The following is a 24,319-nucleotide window of genomic DNA, read 5'->3' as shown; positions in this document are numbered from 1 at the left end:
GATATGCAGATGACACCACCCTTATGGCAGAAAGTGAAGAGGAACTAAAAAGCCTTTTGATGAAAGTGGAGAGTGAAAAAGTTGGCTTAAAGCTCAACATTCAGAAAACGAAGATCATGGCATCTGGTCCCTTCACTTCATGGCAAATAGATATGGAAACAGTGACAGACTTTATTTTGGGGGCTCCAAAATCACTGTAGATGGTGACTGCAGCCATGAAATTAAAAGACGCCTATTGGAAGAAAAGTTATGACCAACCTAGACAGCATATTAAAAAGCAGAGACATTACTTTGTCAACAAATGTCCGTCTAGTCAAGGCTTTGGTTTTTTCGGTAGTTATGTATGGATGTGAGAGTTGGACCATAAAGAAAGCTGAGCCATGAAGAATTGATGCTTTTGAACTGTGGTGTTGGAGAAGACTCTTGAGAGTCCCTTGGACAACAAGGAGTCCAACAAATCCATCCTAAAGGAAATCAGTCCTGAATAATCATTGGAAGGACTGATGTTGAAGCTGAAACTCCAATACTCTGGCCACCTGATGCAAAGAGCTGACTCACTGGAAAAGACCCTGATGCTGGGAAAGATTGAAGGCGGGAGGAGAAGGGGATGACAGAGGATGAGATGGTTGGATGGCATCACCGACTCAACGGACATGAGTTTGAGTAAACTCCAGAAGTTGGTGATGGACAGGGAGGCCTGGTGTGCTGCAGTCCATGGGGTTGCAAAGAGTCAGACACGGCTGAGCTACTGAACTGAACTTGGGCTTCCCTGGTAGCTCAGCTGGTAAAGAATCTGCCTGCAATGCAGGAGACCCCAGTTCGATTCCTGGGTCCAGAAAATCCCCTGGAGAAGGGATAGGCTACCCACTCCAGTATTGGGATTCCCTGGTGACTGAGTTGGTAAAGACTTGGCTCGAAATGTGAGAGGCCTGGGTTCAATCCCTGGGTTGGGAGATCCCCTGGAGAAGAGAATGCTATCCACTTCAGTATTCTGGCCGGGAGAATTCCATGGACAGAGGAGCCTGGCAGGCTACAGTCCGTGGGGTCCCAAAGTTGGACACTACTTGGCGACTTTCACTTTTGTTTCTTTTGCTAGACTGCACCCTCTATGAAAGCAGGGCCGTCTCTATTTCGCTCCCTCTTGCATCCTCAGCTCCTAGAACAGTGCCTGGCACACGGAACTCGGTAAATAAATGTTGAATGAATGAGTGCTGCTGCTGCTGCTGCAAAGTCGCTTCTGTCGTGTCCAACTCTGTGCGACCCCATAGACGGCAGCCCACCAGGCGCCCCCGTCCCTGGAATTCTCCAGGCAATAACACTGGAGTGGGTTGCCATTTCCTTCTCCAATGCATGAAAGTGAAAAGCGAAAGTGAAGCCGCTCAGTTGTGTCCGACTCTTAGCGACCCCATGGACTGCAGTCTACCAGGCTCCTCCGTCCATGGGATTTTCCAGGCAAGCGTACTGGAGTGGGTTGATTGAAGGAGAGATACCACCAAAAGCTTCTAGCGACAAATCTAAAATAATCTAAAATCAAGCTAGCTTTTTATGAAAAAGTGAAACAAGTCCAATCAACTGAAGTACCTTCTCCAAGAACAAAAAAGGTAGTCTGTGGCAAAACTGGAGTTCTTTATTGCTGTTTGGCACGAACACCAGAATCTGTGTCAAGCCATGCATCGTGCTCTGATTTTTTTTTTTTTCCTGCTTTTGAGGCAAAACGGGAACAACTCGCATTGTAACACTTTCTGAACTGGTTCGGCTTTCTTCACGTTAAAGCCAACCAATCCCAGTATGCAATGCAAACAATGAGTTAACAGTCGCCTAGAAACCACATATCCCAGAATGCCATGGTCTCAAGCAATCTCGGAAGTGGGTAGAAGAGACGCCACTGCATTCTGGGAGTTGTAGTCTCACAGGACTGGTCCGCCCCTTGTGCAACTTCGGCGGCCTACGTTTGGAGGAAACGCTGCTCGAGTGGCTTAGCGCGGTGCGGGCCATAGAGAGCGGTTCCGCCCAACAAAACCTTCGCCTCCGGCCTGGTGGCCAGCTCCGCCTCTTCTCGTATCTTTCCCACAGCCCAAAATGGCGGCGGAGGTGGATTTTGGCGACTTAGAGCTGTTCGAGGCGTTTGACCACCCAGAGGAGTCGACTCCGAAGCCCGTTCATACCCGCTTCAAGGACGACGACGGCGACGAGGAGGACGAGAATGGGATTGGCGACGTGGAGCTGCGGGAACGGCTTCGGCAGTGTGAGGAAACCATCGAGCAGCTCCGCGCCGAGAATATCCTTCCCGCTCGCTGGGCCCTGTCATCAGGCCGTGTGGTGGGGCCCGTGCCCGGAGGGCGCGGGCGGAAATTCCACAAGGGCCAGAATTCAGCCTGAGAATCTAGGGTTCGGGTTGCGTAAGCTGTCCTCGAGGCCTCGGCGCAGACCTCTCCCCTTGTGGGATTCGTCTCCTGGACCTCATTCGTTTCTCCCGTCCGCGAGTCTGGGGCGGGATTTTAGCGTTGTTCCGGACTCTTTCAACTGTTCAGTTGCAGACTGTTTACCACGTCTGTTCCCGTCTTTTGAGTCATTATCCGGTCTCCTTTTTTGGAACCAATGTAAAGTTGATGCAGTCACGCTATGTGGTGTATTAGGAGATACCGGCTACTTTGACCTGGGCGCCTGTGTCTTTAAGGCGGGGCCAAAGTTAGTGGCCCTATTCTGTGGAGTTGGGGTTCCTAAGGAGTCGAGGCATGCACAGAGAAATGGTTCATTGCTGATGACCACTGGGGATTCATTTGAAAGTTCTTCCACTTTGAAACAGCTTCCGTGTGGAATGTGCATTTAAGTTTCCGTTTGACTTTAGTTACATGTCCACAGCCTTTCTAGCAAAATGTGTTAATATGTTAATACATTCTTAGAAGGTGTTTGCGGGTGGGGTTTAACTTATTTTAAAATTTTTTGTTTATTTTTACTTAGCTTACAATTTTGGTTCAGGAACTTTTTTCTAGTGTAAGGTTTTCGAAGCCATTTTTTTTCATAATGCCTTTTTCCTGGACATTTTATTGTGGAAAATTTCTGAAGACAGTAAAGTTGAAAGGATTTGGCAGTGAACATTCGTAGATTCCATCCTAGATTTTTCAGTTCTTAACAGTTTGTTATGCTGCATTTACCTTGTTGAGTTATCATGATGCTTTTGACCTGGAACGTCTTTTTAAGTGGCTGTTTAACTTCTGACGGTGCACCGTTGACCGAATAGCATTTTTGGTTTCAGTCTGTTAGTCTATTTTGAATTACATGACCCCCGTCTTAGAAATACCATGTTGGAAGGGTATGTATTTTAGTTTTTTAGATCCAGATACTAGTCCTGCAACAGAAAAGGTCAATAAGTGTGTCATCCTCAAAACATTTGTCTTTTAACTTTTGTAACATACGTTTATAACATTGACATCAAAAGTGAGGTTAGTAGTTGAATTTTATGATCTTATTTCTGTTTAATGAGGGCTATAGTCCTTAACAAGTAATAACATCAAGAACTTAAAAGAAAATTGAATATTTTGACTCGACCAAGGTATGAGATCTTGAAATTGCACTGTAATGTACTTTTTATTTTGTCCTGATATTAATATTTAATCACAGGTTTTTGTTTTTGTTTTAAAAAGTATTTGGGATTTCTGTATTGCTTCTATTTGTTCCATGTACTCTGAAGAAATCAGAGTAATGATCCTTTAATTTGTGAGGGTAAAATTTGAATTCTCATAACTGCGTTAAACTTTGAAACTGACTGGGTGAAAATACGTGTGAAACACAAACCAGAAATTTTTTACTTAATCTTCAGAACAAGTTATCTTCAGGCAAGTTATCAACCTGTTCACGTTGTTTCTATTCAATGAACATTTCTGGGAAGTTAGAATTCAAATTTGGAGAAGGGAGTGGCACCCCATTCCAGTACTCTTGTCTGGAAAATCCCATGGACGGAGGAGCCTGGTAGGCTGCAGTCCATGGGGTCGCTAAGAGTTGGGACACGACTGAGCGACTTTACTTTCATGCATTGGAGAAGGCAATGGCAACCCACCCCAGTGTTCTTGCCTGGAGAATCCCAGGGACGGGGGGAGCCTGGTGGGAGGCCATCTATGGGGTCGCAAAGAGTTGGACACTACAGAAGCGACTTCGCAGCAGCAGCAGAATTCAAATTACGGTATTGATATAGCTGAAGATTTATTTACACAATTAAAATGTGTCTGTAAGTAGAAACAATGCAAGATAAATTTTAGAAGAAGAGAAAGGAGTTGCTTTTGAAAAAAGTACAGTGAGTAAATTTGCTTTCAGGCATCTAATTTTAATAGATAATCACATGTTGATATTTCCTTTTTTATGTAATTTTGTTTGTTGGCTATGCTGGATCTTCATTGCTGCACAAGCTTTGCTGTAGTTGCAGCAGCTGCTGCTGCTAAGTCACTTCAGTCATGTCCCACTCTGTGCAACCCCATAGACCGCAGCCTACCAGGCTCCCTGGTCCCTGGGATTCTCCAGGCAAGAACACTGGAGTGGGTTGCCATTTCCTTCTCCAATGCATGAAAGTGAAAAGCGAAAGTGAAGTCGCTCAGTCATGTCCAACTCTTAGCGACCCCATGGACTGCAGCCCACCAGGCTCCTCCGCCCATGGGATTTTCCAGGCAAGAGTACTGGAGTGGGGTGCCATTGCCTTCTCCCTAGTTGCAGTGAGAAGGGACTACTCTCTAGTTGCAGTGCGCAGGCTTCTCGTTGCCGTGGCTTCTCTTGCAGAGCATAGCCTCTAGGGCTCAGGCTGCAGTAGCTGTGGCAGTTGGGCTCAGTAGTTACAGTTCTCGGACTCTAGGGTACAGGCTGAATAGTTGTATCGCACAGGCTTAGTTGCTCCACAGCAAGTGTGATCTTCCCGAACGAGCGAGCGAACCATGTCTCCTGCATTGGTAGGTGGATTCTTTACCATGGTGCCACCAGGAAGGCCCCAATATTTCTTAGTGTGCATTTATTTAGTAGTCACTAAATCTAAAATATTTGTTGAAACAGATTTATTACACAGAGTGGTATATTAAGGCTTTCAGACTTTGGGGTGCCATGATGCAGTTTAACATGGAATTTTTTGTCCCTGTACCAGCTGAAGTAACCTGCTACATTGGTGACTAAAATTTTAGAATTAAACATATTTCAGAATATGTCTAAAGAATAATTTCTCTATGCCCTACCTTCCTTCCTATCTACGTGAGCACACTCTGTGGATCTACAGTTGTTTGTAGTTAGGTAGTAAATGTATTGGATGTGAACAGGATTCCTAAAAAAAAAAATCATAATTTTTATATATGTAGAGATATTTTATTTAGACAGGTGCATGCTTTGTAATAGAGTCGATCATTTGAACATTAAATATTTATAAGTGGGTTACAATCACCTGAGTTCAAACGATTAGAGCATTATAGGCTTTGCCAATTCATGAGAAGGAAGCATTAGTATCCTGAAAAAGGAGTAATCTATATATTTATTTATTTATTTAGAATTAGGGTTCTCCACATTGTGAGACTGACAGAACTTTCTACAGAAAACCAAGGAAGAAAAAAATTTAGATAAAATTTGTACCCCATTTGTCTTGATTTACCCCTTATTTTTGGAACTTGCATATCAAAGTGCCTCTTTCTTTTAGCCAGTAAACATTGTGAGTTGGTTTTTGTTGTTGTTTCTTCTTTATATGATGAAAATTTTAAATGTACAGAAAGTAGAAAGAATAGTATAATTAATACTCATGTTTTTATCACTTAGATTTAACAATATTTTGACATATCACCTTCTTCTAATTCCATATACATATTTTACCCCAAATATTTCAGCATGTATTCTTTTTTCTAAAAACTTTCATATACTACAACAACACCATTATCACACTTAATAACTGGCATGATTTCCTTAATAATATTCTCAACCATATTCAGATTTCCCCAACTGAATGTCTTTATCGCTGATTGCTCAAACTGAGCTCCAATCAAGAGTCACACAATTGCATGTGGTTTTTAAAAACATGGTGTTTTGTTCTGCTGGATAGTTTTATTTCTTTCTTTATTTTTGGCTGTGCTGGGTCTTTGTTGCTGTGTGGGCTACTCTAGTTGTGCTGTGCAGGCTTCTCATTGCGACAGCTTCTCTTGTGGAGCACGGGTTCTAGGGCACTTGGCCTTCAGTAGTTGTGGCACAGGGGCTCAGTAGTTGCAGTTCCTGGGCTGTAGAGCACAGGCTCAACAGTTGTGGTGCATGGGATTAGTTGCTCTATGGCATGTAGGATCTTCCTGGACCAGGGATCGAACCCGTGCCTCCTGCATTAGCAGGCGGATTCTTTACCACTGAGCCACCAGGGAAGCCCACAATGTATTTTTTTTTTTAAACTGACGTTTGTGCAAATTGAAACAAGTGTCTGGATGTCTTCATATTTTAATTTTATTTCTCTACTTGATGTGAGCAGTTCCACATACAGATTGATTGATTTCACATGCTGTACAGGTACAAGGATTTGAAGAAGGTGTGGAGAAATCAGATACAGCTGCTCCCAGGTTACTGAAGGAATATATAGCAGGTTTCAAGGCTGCAGTCTAGTTCTATTTTTTCCAGTTTTTGAAAGTCACATCCAGGAATAGTGTAATTTTACATCATTACTTTAAAATTTGGATCTGAGATGTTTAGTGCAGTGTGCTCTGCCCTCCAAAAAGAGTCTACCCATTTATTTATAAAGTGTTTCCATTTCCTATATATTTCCAAGCCAAATTTATTCTGATTCTTTCAGAACTATATTCTTTGTAACCTGCTGGTTTACTCAGTTCCTCCTTCTCCTCAGTTTATAAACAAACAGCCATTAGGTAAAGAAACTTTTTGGTTGAAAACTGAACTGCAGCTTTTAATTTTTTATGAAATATTTAAAATACATATGTAAAGTAAAAGATAATCTTTATAAAATTGTTCAAGTATGTAAAATTGGTGAAAACCGGAGTTCCTGGTGGTTCTTGATCTTATTCATAAAATATTATATGATCTTTGGTACGTAGAAATGATAAAGGTTCAGTGTTTATATATACATATGCAAGTTTTACTTTAATGTCTTCTAAGAATATGTTTTAACTTTTGTTTTAGTGGAATATTGGTGAACAATACTAAGTTAGATGGACCTTTATTACAGATTCTATTTATGAACAATGTTATTTCAAAGTAAGTAATTTTTTCTTTCCTAAATATTACGAGCTAATGTGTTTATGATACAGTATTTGTATAAATATGCTGTTTTCATCTGTATTTATACCATCTGTATTCTTTTACTTAAAATTTATGGAATCATGATAAGAGCCAGATTTTGGCTCTTATTTTTGCAGTCGTATAAACCTGAATTTGAACTCTGCTTTCTACATATGTGAACCTGGAGAGGTCACTGACCCTCTCTGCATATCAGTTTCCTTACTGGGAAACAGGACACTAGTAGTAACCACCTTTTAGGGAACTGAATGAGCACCTGTAAGAGCCCAGTGTTGTTGTTGTTCAGTTACTAAATGGTGTCTGACTCTGCAACCCCATTGACTATAGCCCACTACGTTCCTCAGTCCATGGGGTTTCCCAGGCAAGAATACTGGAGTGGGTGGCCATTTCCTTCTCCAGGGGATCTTCCTACCCAGGGATTGAACCTGCCTCTCCTGCAGCTCCTGCATTAGCAGGTGGATTCTTTACCACTGAGTCACCAGGGAAGCCCCAATAGCCCAATAGACAGCCGCTAATAAAAGTCACTGCTACCACCATTTCGCTACCAAAATCAGGGAGCTGAGTTTTCCCTGTTGATTATGGTGAAAACTTACCATGTGATTTTTTTTTTTTTTTTTTTTTGACTATCAAAACTAGACCTTTGCTAGTTTTCAGTATTCTTGGGTCTAGGATGACTCAGTGCTTTCCTACGATGCTTGCTAGAATGTTCTGAAATGGTTTGAGGCCTTGACCCATGCCTTGCTTGAAGCATGGTCATAGACATTTCAGATGGTTGCTTGCCTCCTCACGCATCACATGTTGTTATCTTAGACACTGTGCAAGGTAAAGGGAGCATACTTAGGTGTTACCTGCATGGCAGATCCATTGGCTACTTTATCTCACAGAAGTGGAACCTGAGGCTGTGTGGGGTGGTACAGCCGGTGGCATGCTGCTGGGCACGTGGGACTCCAGGGCTACTGTCACCATCAGAGTCAGCCTCTAACTCAAGCTCCTGGCAGACCTTTTTTTTTTTTTTTTTAATAAAAAAAAGTATATATTTTGGCCACGCTGCACAGCATGTAGGATCTCAGTTCCCCGAACAGGGATCGAACGTGCACCCCCTGCATTGAGAGCGCTGAGTCTCAACCAAAGAACCCCCAGGGAAGTCCCTCCTGACAATATTAATGTCTGCACCACTCACCTGGGGTTGTGCCTGCAGAAATCTTAGAATGTCAGAGCTAAAGAGACCTGACAAATCATCAAGTCCACGAAGAGGAATTTGGCTCTTTTGGCCCCTTCTGAACTGAGTACTGAAGAGTATTTGATGAACATGGTTCTTGACCTGGAAAGCTGGAGAGCATAGACCTCGGTCATTTTACTTGCATTGCATTTTGGTCTTTTTTTTTTCCCTCCAGTGTCATATTTACATAGGTGTTGCCTTGTGTGTGCAGAGTCTGTAGGAAGAGGCTGTGGAAGAGCTGAATGCATTGATTGTGTGTGTGTTGCAGAAATAAGTTGCTGTGAGACAGGGTAGGAAGGGGGCTTTTTGTTACGTAACTGACTCTTTTACTTCTTTTGAATTTTGAACCATTTCCATGTGTTATATATTTACAAATTAAGTTCGTAAAATTTATAAATCTATGTAGTCTTTGTGTAAGTATCTGCCAGCTGTTACATGCTAGGCACTATGTTAGATTATCATCATCATTTTGTTAACTTGGCAAAAATGGGTTTTGTTTTTTTTTTCTCTAAAGAATAGATTAGACTGTTACATAGAGTCAGTGATTTGATATAAACTCTGAAAAACAAAATAACAGTATTTACACATGCCATCTTCTAAAAATGCATGACTTCAGTCAAGTCAGTGTTTGTGTGGGTTCTGACCATTTTGTCCTCTTATGCAGGCAATATCATCAAGAAATAGAGGAATTTGTATCAAATTTAGTAAAAAGATTTGAGGAACAGCAGAAAAATGATGTGGAAAAGACTTCCTTTAATCTTTTGCCCCAGGTATTTCAAACTTAAGAGACTTTAGTAGGTTTTGCGTTTTACTGCCAATTATTAGGTGGCTCCGGGGATCCTCTTGACTCAAAACCAAAATGGTTGTTGAGATTGTCTGTTCACCTTCTATCCTGCAACCTGGCTTCCTTCTCCACAGTCTGACCAATGCAGCCATGGGGCTTTCTTTGGGATTGTGATTGCTTTTCTTAGGGAGTAATATTCACACCTGGCTACACTCAAAGCCTTTCCCCGTGCATCATTCCCTAACTTGGACACATGGTTTGGGACAGAAAATTAATTTTAGGTCAGGGAAAAACATCTCTTTTTGTGGGGACTATAAAAAATGGATTTTCTTGTTTGTTTTTTTTCCTAAAATGAAGAAGTTCATATATCATCCTTTTCCCCCCTCTACTTGTTTTAAAAATCAGTAGCATGCCCAAAGAAATCTGAGAGATTCCACTGTGTGACTATTAGGGCATAAATTTATCTCAAGAGAATCAGGATTATGATTTCTGGGCTTTTTTTTTTTTTTACTTATAAGTTAAGGTAAGTAAAGGCTCTCAAATAAGGATCTTTAGCTGTTTATCCTCAGAGGTTGGAGAATGGAGTATTCTGATTTACTAAATTTTTGTCACCTTTAGTTTTCATTTATTATATATAATTTTTTTAAAGATTCAAGGAACAATACATTTAACAATAAAAACCGTAGTGGATGTTATTTAATTTTTGATTCAAGAAACTTCAGAATTTTGTGCCTTGAGTATCAGTGTTGACCAGCAATATCAAGTTTATATTTTTAAATTTTTGATTATCTGATTTGAAGATAAAGCCTGTCTTGTCAGTTTAAATGTTGAAAGTTCCATAATTAATATTTACTAACATAAAGCCTTAGTGTAAGCTAATGCTTCAGAAGATACTATCTTTTATATCTTTTTTTACTTTCCCACTTGAGAAGTAGCTTTCATAAACTTTCCTACCTAGCTTAACTTCTCACTCACCCTAATTATCACAGCAATGAATTCAAACTTTTATATACCTTAATGGTATGTGTTAGAAAATAAAGTGAATGTATTCAGATTCAATTATGAAATTTAAAGTTGTTAAGAATTGTTTAGCTTTTGTAACTTGTGTTTTTCTTTGTGTTAGCCATCCAGTGTTATGCTAGAAGAGGACCATAAAGTAGAAGAATCCAGTGCCGTTAATAATAAGGAAGCTTTTAGTGTAAGTTTGGACGCTTCAGTTTTGAATTCTGCAGATACATTTCCTATCCTCTGTCCATTGGGTAGCATTTAGATGGTAAACTGATGTGTCATCTAATGATCACACATTCTTTCATTAAATTTGTTGTAAACAACAGTGTAGGCTTCAGCCTTCTAATATTATAGTTTGCTTTTTAAGAACTATTTCATTGTGACCTAGGGGTACAATGGATACACCGCAGAGGACTTTTTCTCCTGACTATCCTCTCTGTTAATTCTCCTTTCTTTTTTTTTTTAAATAGATTTTATATTTTTTAGAGCAGTTTCTAATAGATTTTATATTTTTCTCAAGTTCACAGAGAAATTGAGTGAAACATACCGGGATTTGCCATGCATCCCCTGCCCCCACACATTTATAACCTCCCCCTCTATCAACATCTCCCACCAGATGGTACATTTGTTACAATTGATAAATCTACAGTGACACATCGTTACCACCCAGAGTCCATGGTTTATGTTAAGGGTCACTTTGGTGCTCTGTGTCTATGGATTTGTACAGTAATACGCATCTACCATTAGACCTTCGTATGGAGTAGTTTCACTGCCCTAAAAGTTCTCTTTACTCCACCTGTTCATCATCCTCGCCCCATTCATCATTTTCAAGAACTTGGATGAAAATATAGAAAGCATGCTTGTGGAACTTATAGATGGGTGAATCTGAGAGGGATAAATAACTAGTATAACAAGTGACAGCTTGGAAATGTTAAATATTTGAAAGACTCATATAGTGAGTGAAAAAACAGAAGATTTTTAACAGAGATGAGCCTGTATGCAGGCCTTTTGATACCTGTGCAAAATTCAGAAGTGTCAGTGCAGTGTCATGTGTGATTTTGCAACTTAAAAGTTTTTAAAGAAGATGATGTAATCCTGGATTCCGTTAAAGGAAGACCAGTTTTCATGTTCATGGAGTATTGTGTGCCATTGACATATCACAGTTTAGACTAATAAGTGTGCAACATCCTAGGCAGGCGCCACCTTAAATCCCAGAACCTTATTGTTTAGAAGGGAGATGAAGTTATCTAGTTCAAGGTCAGGGATCTTTCTTTAAAGCGCCCTGATAGCTAGCATCCTGGTCTTTTTTTTTTTTTTTTTGACTCTTCTCAGTAACGTGGAATTCACTTAAAAAAAAAAAAAGAGAGAGACATACTTCTTCATTTTGCACATCTCTGATAGAAATTTGCACTTTCTAAAAGTTGAGCTGAAATGTGCTTCTTATACTAACTGGTCCTAGTCTTGCCACTTGGCACTCTATAGGGTGATCTCACATGATACCTTTGCAGATATTAGCCTTTATCACATATGCAGAGTTGTGTCCATGTCTTGTAAATCTTCTCAGTAAGATCTGTGGGCTCTTCATCCTCCCAGCACAGACAGGATATAGATGATATAAAGTGTTATTAGTTTTCTCAAGTGTGATGGTGGTATCATGATTCGTAGGAGAATGTTCTTATTCTTAGGAGGCTCATACTGAAGTATTTAGGGGTGCCATGTTGTGAATGGTGCAGTGTTGTAGCTGGTTATATGTGGAAGATGGAACTTGGGTAGGAAGTTGTTAGTCTCCAGCAGGAGCAAATAATAGCTTAGACTAAGGTGAGAGTGGTGGCAACTTACTTTTTTAAAATGGCTCAGTAAAAAGTATGTTTTTGTGTGGAGAGAGCGATGTGCACACAGAAATGTCAGTTAACCATTGTTGAATCTAGATGAGGGCTCATGGTGTTCCAACTTTTCTGTATGAAATTTTTCTAAATTTGTATGGAATTTTTCTCCTATTGGGAGACAAGGAAATGGAAACAATGAATATAGAAATAAAGACAGCTTTCAGAGGATCTTGCTACAAAAGGAAGCAAAGAAATGGGAAATAGAAGAATTGTTGACAAATTTTTGCTCTTTAAGTCTGGAGGGAGTGCCCCTGACAGTAGCGATCCAACAGGAAAAACTCCATGGTCTAGACACCCTGAGGGAATTCAGTGATGGAGATTTTACTGACACATCAGGATGTGACTCCTTCACTAAGGAGTTGATTATTATTTCTAGTAATTTCATCATCCAGAAATAAGTTGGTAAAACAATTAATCATAGTCTTACAGTATCTAATGTCATCTTTTTTTTTTTCTGCTTAAATAGCAATATTTTTTGACTTGTTTTCTGCAGGTTGTAGGAAGTGTCCTGTATTTTACTAATTTTTGCCTTGATAAATTGGGGCAACCGCTACTAAATGAAAACCCTCAGCTTACGGAAGGATGGGAAATACCCAAGTATCCTACATAGTGAATGAAGATCTTTATGCATCTTGCCATTAAGTTCACCTTTAAAAAAAAACCAAATTGTGCAGACTATGATAACTATTCCTTAATAAAACTCACTAAAGGTACCAGCAAGTCTTCAGCCACATTGTTTCTCTAGAAGGGCAAGAAATACAAGTAAAGGCAAAAAGGTTTGTGTGGGGAGTTGCTTTTGTTTTCTTCTTCTTCTTTATTAACCAAAACCATAAACTCTTATAGCTTGAAAAGTTAATATTACCGGCTTACTATAAATAAACAGATTAAACCAGAATTTCAGTACATAGACATAGAGTAAATCTCTAAGTCAGTCATATTGCAACTCATTGGTTCAGGCCTGATGTGCCTGGGTGGGTGGAAAGGAATAATTACTGCTGTCTTTGATTGCTGTCTTACAACCATCTACCCCTTTCCAAATTTCCGAAAATATGATAATCTGTTTGCCTCAAATCCTTCTGTTATCAGCCACTGACAAAATTCAGAGGTAACAGATCAGTCGGGAACATAAGGGCTCTTGGTTAAAAGACTTGATCAAAAGTAATATTTGTGTAACTCATTAGGACAGGTGGTGAAAGTGAGGTCATTTCTGCAGATATTAGTAATTGGTGATCTGCGTGCTTTCTTGTTCTGATACACGTTGCTGTCACACAGAATTTTATTGATTTGCTTTGATATTTCTATTTACATTGTGAAAATCTTTGTTTTTTGACCAAATAGGCCAAAGCCTCACTGTTTCAATTGTGGTTCTGAAGAGCATCAAATGAAAGATTGCCCAATGGTAAATTTTTCTCATATAAAAAAAAAATCTTTGAACCAGAGCTTTCTAATATTTTCAATGCATCTATAGCATTGTGCGATATAAAGAAACTTCCTGTTTTACTTTCCTATAGTTCTTAATTTTTAAATCTTTCCAAATTTGTCCATAAGTTTTAAGACATTATTTTAAAAAATAATAATTTATTACAGTGGTCTCTATTTGAGATGAATAAAACATGATGAGAATTCATGTTTAGACAATTTATTTTAAAAACTTTGTGATAGTACCAAGGTAATAAATTGAAGGACTGCCTCTCTTCCTTGCTTATTTTTCTAAACTATCCAGTCTCTTTTATACTTGCTCCTTATGCATTAAAACTGAAATAATCTGTGTGCTTGACCTAGGGAAAGTGCTTATGTTTATTTAATTTCTGAACTATTTCTACACTGCTTGATACCATTCTTTCCAAACACATTACGATTTAGCCTCGAAATGCTGCTCGAATAAGCGAAAAGAGAAAAGAGTATATGGATGCCTGTGGTGAGACAAACAATCAGAATTTTCAGCAGCGATACCACGCAGAAGAAGTAGAAGAGAGATTTGGAAGATTTAAGCCAGGAGTTATTAGGTACCTGTGTCATGTTACCTTAGAATGTCGTTTCTGTGTCCCCACCATTTGGAACAAGTTCTGTGTATCTTCAGGGTAATAATCAGGAAACAAGTGTTCTCCCACAAGTCTCTATATAAAAGGTACATCAGTTAATCCAAAAAATATCTACAGTAAGTCCCCTACATATAAAGGAGTTCTTTTCCAGAAGCACGTTCGTAAGTCCAGTTTGTTCATTCATTAGTCCAACAAAGTTAGCCTAGGTATCCCAACTAACACAATTGAGTGTATATAGCTTAATAGGTTTCTAATATTTTTCACACAAATAATACATTAAAAAACTAACAAAAAATAAACAATTTTAATCTTATAGTACAGTACCTTCAAAAGGACAGTAGTTAACACTACAACAGCTGGCATACAGAGGCAACTCGAAGGTTCGTATGTAGGGGACTTGACTGTACTGTGATCGAGAGGCGCTGCTGTACCACATGCTGTGTAGTATGAGACATGGAAGTGGTTTGGTTTTTTTTTTTAATTTATTTTTAATTGAAGGATAGTTGCTTTACAATATTGTGTTGTTTTCTGCCATACATCAACATGAACCAGCCCTAAGTGAACATGTGTCCCCTTTCTCCTGAACCTCCCTTCCACCTCCCACTCCATACCACCCTCTAGGTTGTTACAGAGCCCCCGTTTGAGTTCCCCGAGTCATGCAGCAAATTCGCGTTGTCGGTGTGTTTTGCATATGGTGATGTGTATGTTTCCATGCTGCCCTCTCTGTTTGCCCCGTCCTCCTCTTCCCCACCCCTGCCGTGTCCACAAGTCTGTGCTCTAAGGACATGGACGTGTTTGAAATACTAGAAGAGTATGTATCTTCATCCAAGCGAGAATACAGTATTTTTTTCCTCCTCTTTTATTTTTACTCAGTGAGGAACTCCAGGATGCACTGGGTGTGACGGACAAGAGTCTTCCACCTTTTATATATCGAATGCGCCAGCTAGGATACCCGCCAGGGTGGCTCAAAGAGGCCGAACTGGAGAACTCAGGGCTTGCGCTCTATGATGGGAAAGGTATAGTATGTTCAGTTAGATAAGTCAACTTAAGGGTTCTGTCCTTTCTGTTTTTTTTTAATTAAAGAATAACAATAAAATAGAATGGGAATGGCTGTCTTATTTAATGTCTACTGAGTTAACTAAAAAATATCATGATTTTCTTTTGTTTTACAAGGAAGGAACTAAAACTTCATTGAGAGTTACCAAATAATTATCTGGACTTGCTCAGTGACTACCTAGCAAGGTATTAGCTCTCCAGCTAGACCTCATAAACTCTTGCCTTTGTCAGTAATAGTAACAGAAATATGACCCATCTCTGCCAGGAGATCTATAAAAGTTACAATAAATAAACCGTCTTATTAATATAATCTAAAACTTCTCTTAGGAATCTAGAAAAATATTCATAAAAAAATAAAAATATTCACACATGTGCCCAAGGAAATGTATGTATATGAAGATACTTTTTAGCATTGAATATGATAGTGAAAAATAAAAAACAACATTAAGGGATCTTCCCTGGTGGTCCAGTGGCTAAGACTCTGTGCTCCCAATGCAGGGGACTCCAGTTCAAGCCCTGGTTGGGGAGCTAGATCCCACATGCCACAACTAAGACCCAGCACAGCCAAAATAAATTAATTTTAAGAATATATTTTTTAAGACAACATTAAGGCCGTAAGGGAGAATGGCTAAGTAAACCGTGGTAGAAATAGGGGATAGAATCCTTGTAGAATGTATGTAATAAATGGAGTAAATCCATGGAGCTCCCATGGCAAGATTCTTATGCAATACTGAGTTTAAAAGATAAATTTCTGGAATGCTTGTTTGTTATGATACTGTTGATCTTCCTGGTGGCTCAGATGGTAAAAAATCTGCCTTCAATGAGAGAGACCTGGCTTTGATCCCTGTCTTGGAAAGATCCCCTAGAGAAAGGAATGGCAACCCACTCTACTGTTCTTACCTGGAGAATCCCAGGGACAGAGCAGCGTGGCAGGCTACAGTCCGTGGGGTCGCAAAGAGTCAGACACGACTGAGCGCTAACACTGCTACTCCTGCTGCCGCTCCCACTGCTGTTGATCTTAAAAAACAAAAATCCCACATGGATGAAGCCATGCTGTATATTTTCTATGAGGAGTTATGTTTGTAGAAGATATTTTGAAAAGAACCGTCTAGATTTTAGGGTTTAGACTCGCAGAGGCCTCCCCTGACCAGCTTATTTAAACGTCTGTCTCCTGCGTTCACCTGCGTGTCCTGCCAGTCTCTCTCACTGCACCCTGTTTGTTTCCTTCATGCCCTGTCACAGTTCATGTATGTCTGTCTATCGTGTAGCACAGTGCCTGACACCTGGTAGATAGTAAATAAGTTTTTAAAAGTCGTAACCAATATACAGCAAATCAACAGTGGTTATCCCTGAGAAGGAAAACAGGATTGCTCTTAAGATTTTAGTATTATCTCTAATGCTCTAAATTAGAAAAGAAAGTGTTTCTAGATATTACTTAGGTCATTAAAATAAAAACAAAACATTTACCAAGCCCCCCTTCTCACGTAGTACCAAAAAGAGTATATTTAGCACAGTCCTTTTAATATTTTATGTCCCCAAGTCATGCTGACATTCAAATTATCATTACTCATGCCACTTTCTGTAGGTGCTTGCAAGTCTGCTGTCCTCTCTTTAAAAAAGACAGAATTTATCTGGCTGCACCTAGTCTTAGCTGCAGCACACAGGGTCTTTGATCTTCCTTGTGGCATGTGGGATCTAGTTCCCTGACCAAGAATGGAACCTGGGTCCCCTGCATTGAAAATGCAGCATCTTAGCCACTGGACCACCAGAGAAGTCCCCCCACCGGTCTCTTCTTAAATTTCTCACCTAGGGATTCTTTGGACACATGAGTGTAGATAATTGAGAGTCTCTTAAATGTCTTTTAATCTGTAAATTCCTTTCTTGTTTTTAACAAAGCTCTGAGTTTTGTCCTTCTGGGTTTTTTGAGGTTTTGCTGATCATCCCCATGGTTTCTTTCAGTATGTTTCTCTGTCCCTGTTTGCTGTGAATTGTTGGTAAAATCAGTCATCAGTGAACGTTGCCAATATCTAGTTATTGAGGATGGCACAGTGGTTGTATTCTGATTCTTTGATTACTTCTTGGCTTATTATCCTGAAAACTTCTATAAAGAGAAACTTCTCATCAACCATTTGGTTACCTTAGGTATATAGACATGGGATTAGCAACATAAATGTTCGAAAAGAATGTAGTAGTTCTCAACCATCCTTCAAGGATTGCTGTCATCTGTAAAGTGGTTTTAGTAGTAAGTACCTCTTAGGGTTGTTGTGAAGAATAAGTGAGTGAATACTTATAAACTGTTTAAAATACTATCTGAGAAGAAAACATTTTTCATATATAGTAACCATTATATAAGTGTCTCTTAAATAAAAGAACTGGAATAGAGCATTAGGCAAATCATAAAATCAGTGCAAGATAGACTTTTAAGCAATTCATGGAAGAACTAAACTTTCCAAGTTTTTCAATATTTATATTTTTGTCAAAATGGTATGTCCATGTTGTTTAAAAATTCTAATCTTTGTTCAGACAAATTATAATGAAAGCCATTCTCAGAGTAATTTTGTGGCCATAAATATAAGCATTTTCCAGGTCTGCTTTTGGTCCAGAAAGGGGTTTATATGGGCACTTAGCAATATTCACCTTTTTGATGATCCATAATAGATGGTGCTGATGGAGAGACAGAAGCTGGAGAAGTACAGCAAAATAAAAGTGTCACTTACGATCTCTCGAAATTGGTAAACTATCCAGGTTTTAATATATCTACTCCCAGAGGAATTCCAGATGTAAGTATATTGGTTTTATATTCTTCTGGGATATAAAAGTATTTGTGTAGATTGTTCAAAATGTTACCTTATATAGCAATTACTGTCTCATAAAGAAGTTAAAGTTGAGAATTCCCTCGCTGTCCAGTGGTTAGGACTCTACACTTTCAGTGCTGAGGGTGGGAGCTCAATCCTGGGTTGGGAAACTAAGCTCCCATAAGCCATGCAGTGTGACCAGAAAAAAACAGTAAATGTGACATGAATTTGGGCAAACTCTGGGAGATAGTGGAGACAGAGGAGCCTGGCATGCTACAGTCCATGGGGTCACAAAGAGTCGGACATGATTTATCAACTGAACAGCGACAACTAAATGTGTTACTTATGAGTTTAACTTTTTAATTTCTTTTGTGTTGACTAGAATGTTAAGTGAAATCTTGAATTCGTCAAAAAGAAAACCCAGTTTTTTCTGATTTTATGCCCTAAGGAACTAAAATAGAATGATTAGAGTCTGTAAATCTGGAACTGTTCTAAAATTAAAAGATTATCATTTCTTTTTTAACAACATGGGGTGGTTTGAAGCAGTATTGTAAGTTTTACAGAATTGCTTGGGAAGTATTTTTCTACCTTTAATCAATCTATGTGTACTGTAACTTTTTCCTACTTTTCCTTCTTTTCCCCCCACAAAGTAAAATTTCTCCGATACAAGAAAGGTTTGCTATACTTAATCTTTTGCACCTTTTATCTTATGTTTCAGGATTCAACAACTAACTGTGGTGGTGGTGGTGGTGGTGGGGTATTTTTAGTAAAAATGCGTTCTAGGGACTCCCTCATGGTCCAGTGGCAGCGCCTCTGAGCTCCCAACACAGGAGGCCTGGGTTCAGTCCCTGCTCAGGGAACTAGATCCCACATGCTGCAGCTAAGACCCAGTGCAGCCAAATAAGTAAATGACTTAAAAAAAAATTCATTCCAGCTATTCTTAGGGACTGGGCAGTAGAGAAGCAGCCAAAGGTCTAAATTAGAGTCTGGTGAACAGATCTGAAGATGTGTGTAATTAGTTAAGGGCTGGCTAAATTGCATGTACAAACCATCGGTGCCTCTGGAAGTTGGGTCCAAGTCCCAGCCTACATCAGAATCCCCTTGGGGTACGCATTAGAAGTGCACATTCCTGAGCATGCCCTCTCCTTAGACTTAACTTAGTCCCTAGGGTCTGTTGGTTTCACAGGAGCCCAGAGTGATTCCTGTTGAGAGCCGCTGTTAAATGTGTTACTGGCAATAAGAGAGAAAGGAGTGATAACTACTCAGTTTGAAGACAGAAGGTGGAAAACAGCATGAGTGAGCAAGTTAGGAGAAAGGGACAAGAACAGTCTATGGGCAGTACTAGTTAGTATCAGGAGGCGGGTGGGAACCAGCCACGCTGCTGAGAGGCTGTCGTCACTGCCTGTAACTTCTTGATAGTAGGCAGAACCTTTTTGGCCCAAGTGGTTTTGTCAAGTAGTCTTTTAGTATTCTGTCCTGACTGTTGGATAGGCCGAGTTGGTTTTTTTTTCCCTTTCAGTGCACTATTATTTTTAACCCCCACCCCCTGCAAAAAGGAAAAGTCACATATGAAGCAGGAATGTAATTTGATATCTCCACTTCACCTACTGTAAGCAGACTTCAGAGCATGACATTTTCCAAATACACACTTCTTTTTCCCTTCTCTTTTCATTGATAGGAATGGAGGATATTTGGGTCAATACCAATGCAGGCGTGTCAGCAGAAGGACGTGTTTGCCAATTACCTGACTTCTAACTTCCAAGCGGTAAACAGATTTTCAGAGTGTGGTTTAGAAAAATGTCTTGCTTTCATCCATGGGGTTTTGTAACTCATAGGCATCTCGTTGCCTTTTATTGTTTTGTATATAAAGCGCTCTATGTTTTCTGATGAATCCAAAGGAAAAAGGTAACTACATTCACCAGTTACCTGGATTGGTTCTCTGTATCATGTTTAAATGGAGGGATGGAGTGTAATTCTTTGTCTCCCCCAACTCACTTGTGTTTGGTTTGGTTCTCCATTAGCCAAGCATGAAGTCTAGCAGCAAAAGGTCTTCGTCTCGGTCCAGCCCCAGTAGTCCAAAGAAGCAGAAGAAGGAAAACAGCGCAGCAGCCTCACCCGCCGACATGGAACTGGACTCGGGTAGGTTCCACCCCGTGGTTTTGCTTTCATTGAGAAAGTAGGACGAGTTTGTATGCTGATGAGTTCCCTAAGAAAGAGGAAGCTCTTAATGAGCAGTAACTCAAGAGTAAATCTTCCCTTTTATCCTTGGGTATCAGAGCACCTCCACTATTGGTGATCAGAGCTGAGTTTGGAAGGCTTATAGCTTTGCGTGAGAGCCGGATGGGCCCGCCAACCGGGCTCCTTAGACAGACCTTTCCACCCAGTCCCAGGGCCCTGGATCTGGACTGGCCTCCTGATGGGCAGGGCTTTGAGACACACAGTGGAAAATACTCCCCTTTGGCAGCTCATACCCAAGAGGAGGAAGGGCAGGACTGAGGCAGGCTTTCTCAGTTATTCTTCCTGAGTATATAAATTCACGAAATCCCGTCTCCCCCCAGGAAAGAGAGACCGTGAGGAAAGTCCATCCTTTCAGAAAGCCAAGGGAAGGGAACAAAGACCTTGCCCTCTGTTCTCCCTTAGTCTTTTGCTCTCTGAATCCTCTGGGTTTACCATGGAACCTGTGGTCAAGCAGGGTTGTGATGGTCCTGAGGGATGTGACCAGGGTGAGATGAGCAGGGTTAGGGCATTCGAGACAGTGAGAAATGCAAATACAGAAGCATGAAGCATCACAGCATGTTTGTCTACCAACAGTGTGATAGCTGGAGTTCAGACCCGGCTGTAAGAAATGACGTAGTCAAAAAAGGCAAGTTTTTGGTTGTAAGAGCCTCATATGGTACAGAGGAGATTGAACTTCTTCCTCTAGATCATGACAAGGCACTAAAGGGTTTCTAATGAGATGGAAAGGTTAATAGGACCAGATTTGTGTTTTAGGAAGACTAACTGTTTGGATGAGTATAAGGAAGATGAGTCGAGAGGCAGGAATGACTCTGATACTCCTGACCAACAGTAGTGGTCCCAAAATAATGTAGCAGCTCTGACAGGCTGTGGGAAGGGGTGGACCCCAGAGAGCTAAGGACCGGGTGTGGGCTGAAGGAAAGGAGGAGGACTCTGGTGACTAGGTTTCGGTTTTGGAGACTTAAACCAGATACTACTGGTGGTGCCAGTGAACGAGTTAACAAACGGGGGAAGAATCTGATTTCTAGGAGAAGATTCCTTGTTTTGTACAGGTCAGATCTGTTGTGTCTGTGAGACACCCAGATAGTGATGACCAGTGACCAGTTGACCACATGAACCCACAGTTCGGTTGAGCAATCTAGACTGGGGTACAGAACTGGGAAATAAGCCAGGGAGTTTCCAGTTACCTCCTCCGCTGCTTCTTCCACCTCTGCCCACTTGAGAGTCTAGGCAGTCTCATTTCCAGCCAGATTTCCTACTGTGTTAAAGGTTACTCTCGGTTAGAGTTCCTGGCACCAGAGATCCTGACCTCTCCCCCTGCAGATGTTCTTTTCAGGTGGATTGAGGCCATTAAGCAATGATGATCGTATGCTTCCCAGGGGTCTCAGTGGTAAAGAATCCACCTGCCAATGCAGGAGATGCAGGTTTGATTCCTGGATCGGGAAGATCCCCTGGAGAAGGAAATGGCAACCCACTCCAGTGTTCTTGCCTGGAGAATTCCATGGACAGAAGAGCCTGGTGGGTTACAGTCCATGGGGTTGCAAAGAGTCAGATACCGTTGAGCACACCTTACATATGTGATATCTGAGGATCCAGTTTTCCCCTCTTGAGCCTTTTATTTTGCCATCAATCCTCTGGGTTCACCTGAGTTCAAATAATAAATAAAGTAAAATCAAGTGCTGTATGACAACTCAGTATCTCAACATCCTCATTTCAGATGCCGAGGTCCCTCATGGGTCCCCAAGCAGCGAAGCTTTTCAGTTTCAGCCCCCGCTGCCCCCTGGCACGCCTCCTCCGCTCCCCCGGGGCACCCCTCCACCCATCTTCACTCCTCCGCTCCCCAAGGGCACCCCGCCGCTGACTCCCAGTGACTCACCCCGGATGAGAACGGCATCCGTGACCATGGACGAGGACGCGCTGACTCTGGAGGAACTAGAAGAACAGCAGAGGCAGATATGGGCGGCCCTGGAGCAGGCCGAGAGCGTCAACAGTGATTCGGATATTCCTGTAGACACACCTTTAACTGGGAATTCGGTGGCCTCTTCACCTTGTCCAAACGAACCTGACCTCCCTGTCCCAGAGGGAAAAACACCCGAAAGGCAGGTGCCAGGGGAGGCCGAGGTACTAGACACTGCTGCAAAGAAATCAGAAGAGGAACAAGCCTTGAGCCCAGATTCTGAGACTGCTTTGCTTGGCCAGAAGGAAAAGGAAGAGTCCACTCAGGTAGACCCTAAAGGTGCTCATGACCACGGCAGGGTCGAGTCAAACAGTGAGGTCAGGAATGGAGGGAGCAGCCAGCAGCTCCTTCATGCGGACTGCAGTCCTGCAGCAGCCACGAAGGCCCACAGTGCTATCCCCGACATGAGCAAGTTTGCAACCGGAATAACGCCGTTTGAATTCGAGAACATGGCGGAATCTACTGGAATGTACCTCAGGATAAGAAACTTGTTAAAGAATTCACCCCGAAACCAGCAAAAAAACAAGAAGACTTCTGAATGACTGCTTGGCATAGCACCCAGTGCTATTTAATTATGACTGTGTTCTGGTAATTAGGACTAAATTGTTTTCCTATTGGCCCCTCCCATGTGAAAGAAAAAAAAAAATCTACCCAAGGCTTAATTGTGGTCTAAGGTCAGGCCTCTTTTAAAGATCGGAAAGACTGAGCTTGCTGGTTTACTATATTTTATTCTCATTGATAAAAACTTGGGGGGAGGTAAGTAGGAGCCGGTTTAGAGATAGTTTGTTAAGGTTTATACTATTTTTGGATTGTGAATGTCTGTCAGGAGTGATGGTTTTTAATCTGTCTTTTGTACATCGTTTTCCCTTTCTACATTTTGCTAATTATCCTGTACGTAAGTTTAATATATCACTTTTTAAAAAGAAAAAATTCTAACCATTTAAAATTCATATTTCAACTCTTAACAACCAAATGAGAAAAATCAGGGATGAGCAGCTTTATACCATTTGGGGTATTTTTGTAAATGATTTACATGCATCCGTTTTAATAACACTTTTACTTTTTTGTAACTTCATTCTTCATATAAGCTTGCTATACAGGTATGTTCATCTTTGTGTACAAAGGTTTAATAAATTAGTTTTCATATACATAATCTAAGACTTTGAATATAAAAAAATGACTCACAGTTAAATTAGTATATACAACCTTGTAAGTTTGGTAGTAAATTATGTGGTTGCAAATCTTAGTGGTAGCAAAGGAAATTAAGACATTACAAGTTTGGGTATTTTCAGTGGATTTCAGCCTTAAATATATCAATAGAAACAGCAGAATCTTTTAAAGTAATTATTTTGAAAAAATAAATGGTGGGCAGCTAGCCTTTGTACAAAAATAATTTTCTAGATTTGAATGATAATTGTTACAAACAAAAAGTAGGCATACACATATTGTGCTTAATTGTCTGATACATAATATAGAGCTGAAACTATGTTTTTGTCTTTATGCGGAATGCCATGACATCTTTACAGTCAAGTCCATGAAAATAAACATATAGATGATCTTGAATTAGTCTTAGGTAATGTTATTCTCCTCAGAGGCCAGCAGAGGGTGCAAAATACAACCCTTCCAGGTTTAGTTTTCATTTTGGTAACCTGAGTATCCAAATTTAGTGTTCTATGAACAGTAAAGAGAAGGGAAATTATATGAAAAGGGAAAAATTATTTTCAAGGCCCTCATAGAACATGCTAAAAATTGAATAAAAATGTTTAATCCTTCTGGCTTTTTTCTCTGAGTCAAAGTCCATAATAAAACTGATCTTTTACCATAGTTTACATAGTGTTTTTACATACATTATCGTACTCAACATTTCTGTTAGGTAAACATCTTCTTCACATTATGTATATAACCTGAGGAAACTTCAGCAGCATGGAGAAGTCAAGGGGACTTGTCAGCATTCAAGAAGTGGTTGTTGGGACTTCCCTGGCGGTCCACGGGTTAGCTTCCACTTCAGGGAACACAAGTTTGAACCCTGGTTGGGGAACTAAGATCTCACATGCCACAAGGCACAGCCAAAAAAAAAAAAAGTGGTTGT

General features: G+C 40.4%; 1 protein-coding gene across 6 annotated transcripts; it reads left to right on the top strand.

Annotated features, from left to right (window-relative positions):
* The first annotated feature begins 1,798 nt into the window (after positions 1-1,798).
* On the top strand, positions 1,799-24,054 carry ZCCHC8 (zinc finger CCHC-type containing 8). Of its 6 annotated transcripts, none has more exons than XM_070386249.1 (14): positions 1,799-2,280; positions 3,513-3,553; positions 7,132-7,206; positions 9,132-9,237; positions 10,375-10,449; positions 12,639-12,742; positions 12,856-12,921; positions 13,484-13,544; positions 14,009-14,151; positions 15,061-15,203; positions 17,902-18,023; positions 19,717-19,803; positions 20,060-20,177; positions 21,991-24,054. In XM_070386249.1, exons 1-14 carry the CDS (start codon positions 2,080-2,082, stop codon positions 22,770-22,772), a joined length of 2,124 nt encoding a protein of 707 aa, XP_070242350.1. In that variant the 5' UTR covers positions 1,799-2,079; the 3' UTR covers positions 22,773-24,054. The 6 variants fall into 6 exon arrangements, with proteins under 6 accessions (XP_070242350.1, XP_070242352.1, XP_070242351.1 ...); XM_070386251.1 differs by having other exon boundaries at positions 2,069-2,278; positions 3,516-3,553; XM_070386250.1 differs by having other exon boundaries at positions 2,069-2,278; positions 3,510-3,553.
* Positions 24,055-24,319: the final 265 nt, after the last annotated feature.

Source organism: Bos mutus, chromosome 17, assembly GCF_027580195.1.
Source record: "Bos mutus isolate GX-2022 chromosome 17, NWIPB_WYAK_1.1, whole genome shotgun sequence".
Classification (NCBI taxonomy): domain Eukaryota; kingdom Metazoa; phylum Chordata; class Mammalia; order Artiodactyla; family Bovidae; genus Bos; species Bos mutus.
The sequence above is the reverse complement of the archived record's forward strand: the minus strand, read 5'-3'. Positions and strand labels throughout refer to the sequence as shown.

Excerpts from the sequence above, each read along its gene's own strand:
- ZCCHC8 (XM_070386249.1), top strand. The coding sequence starts at position 2,080 with ATGGCGGCGGAGGTGGATTTTGGCGACTTAGAGCTGTTCGAGGCGTTT. Across the intron at positions 12,922-13,483 it reads ATACAAGTAAAGGCAAAAAG|GCCAAAGCCTCACTGTTTCA; the intron begins GTTTGTGTGGGG and ends TTGACCAAATAG. Across the intron at positions 15,204-17,901 it reads TGCGCTCTATGATGGGAAAG|ATGGTGCTGATGGAGAGACA; the intron begins GTATAGTATGTT and ends GATCCATAATAG.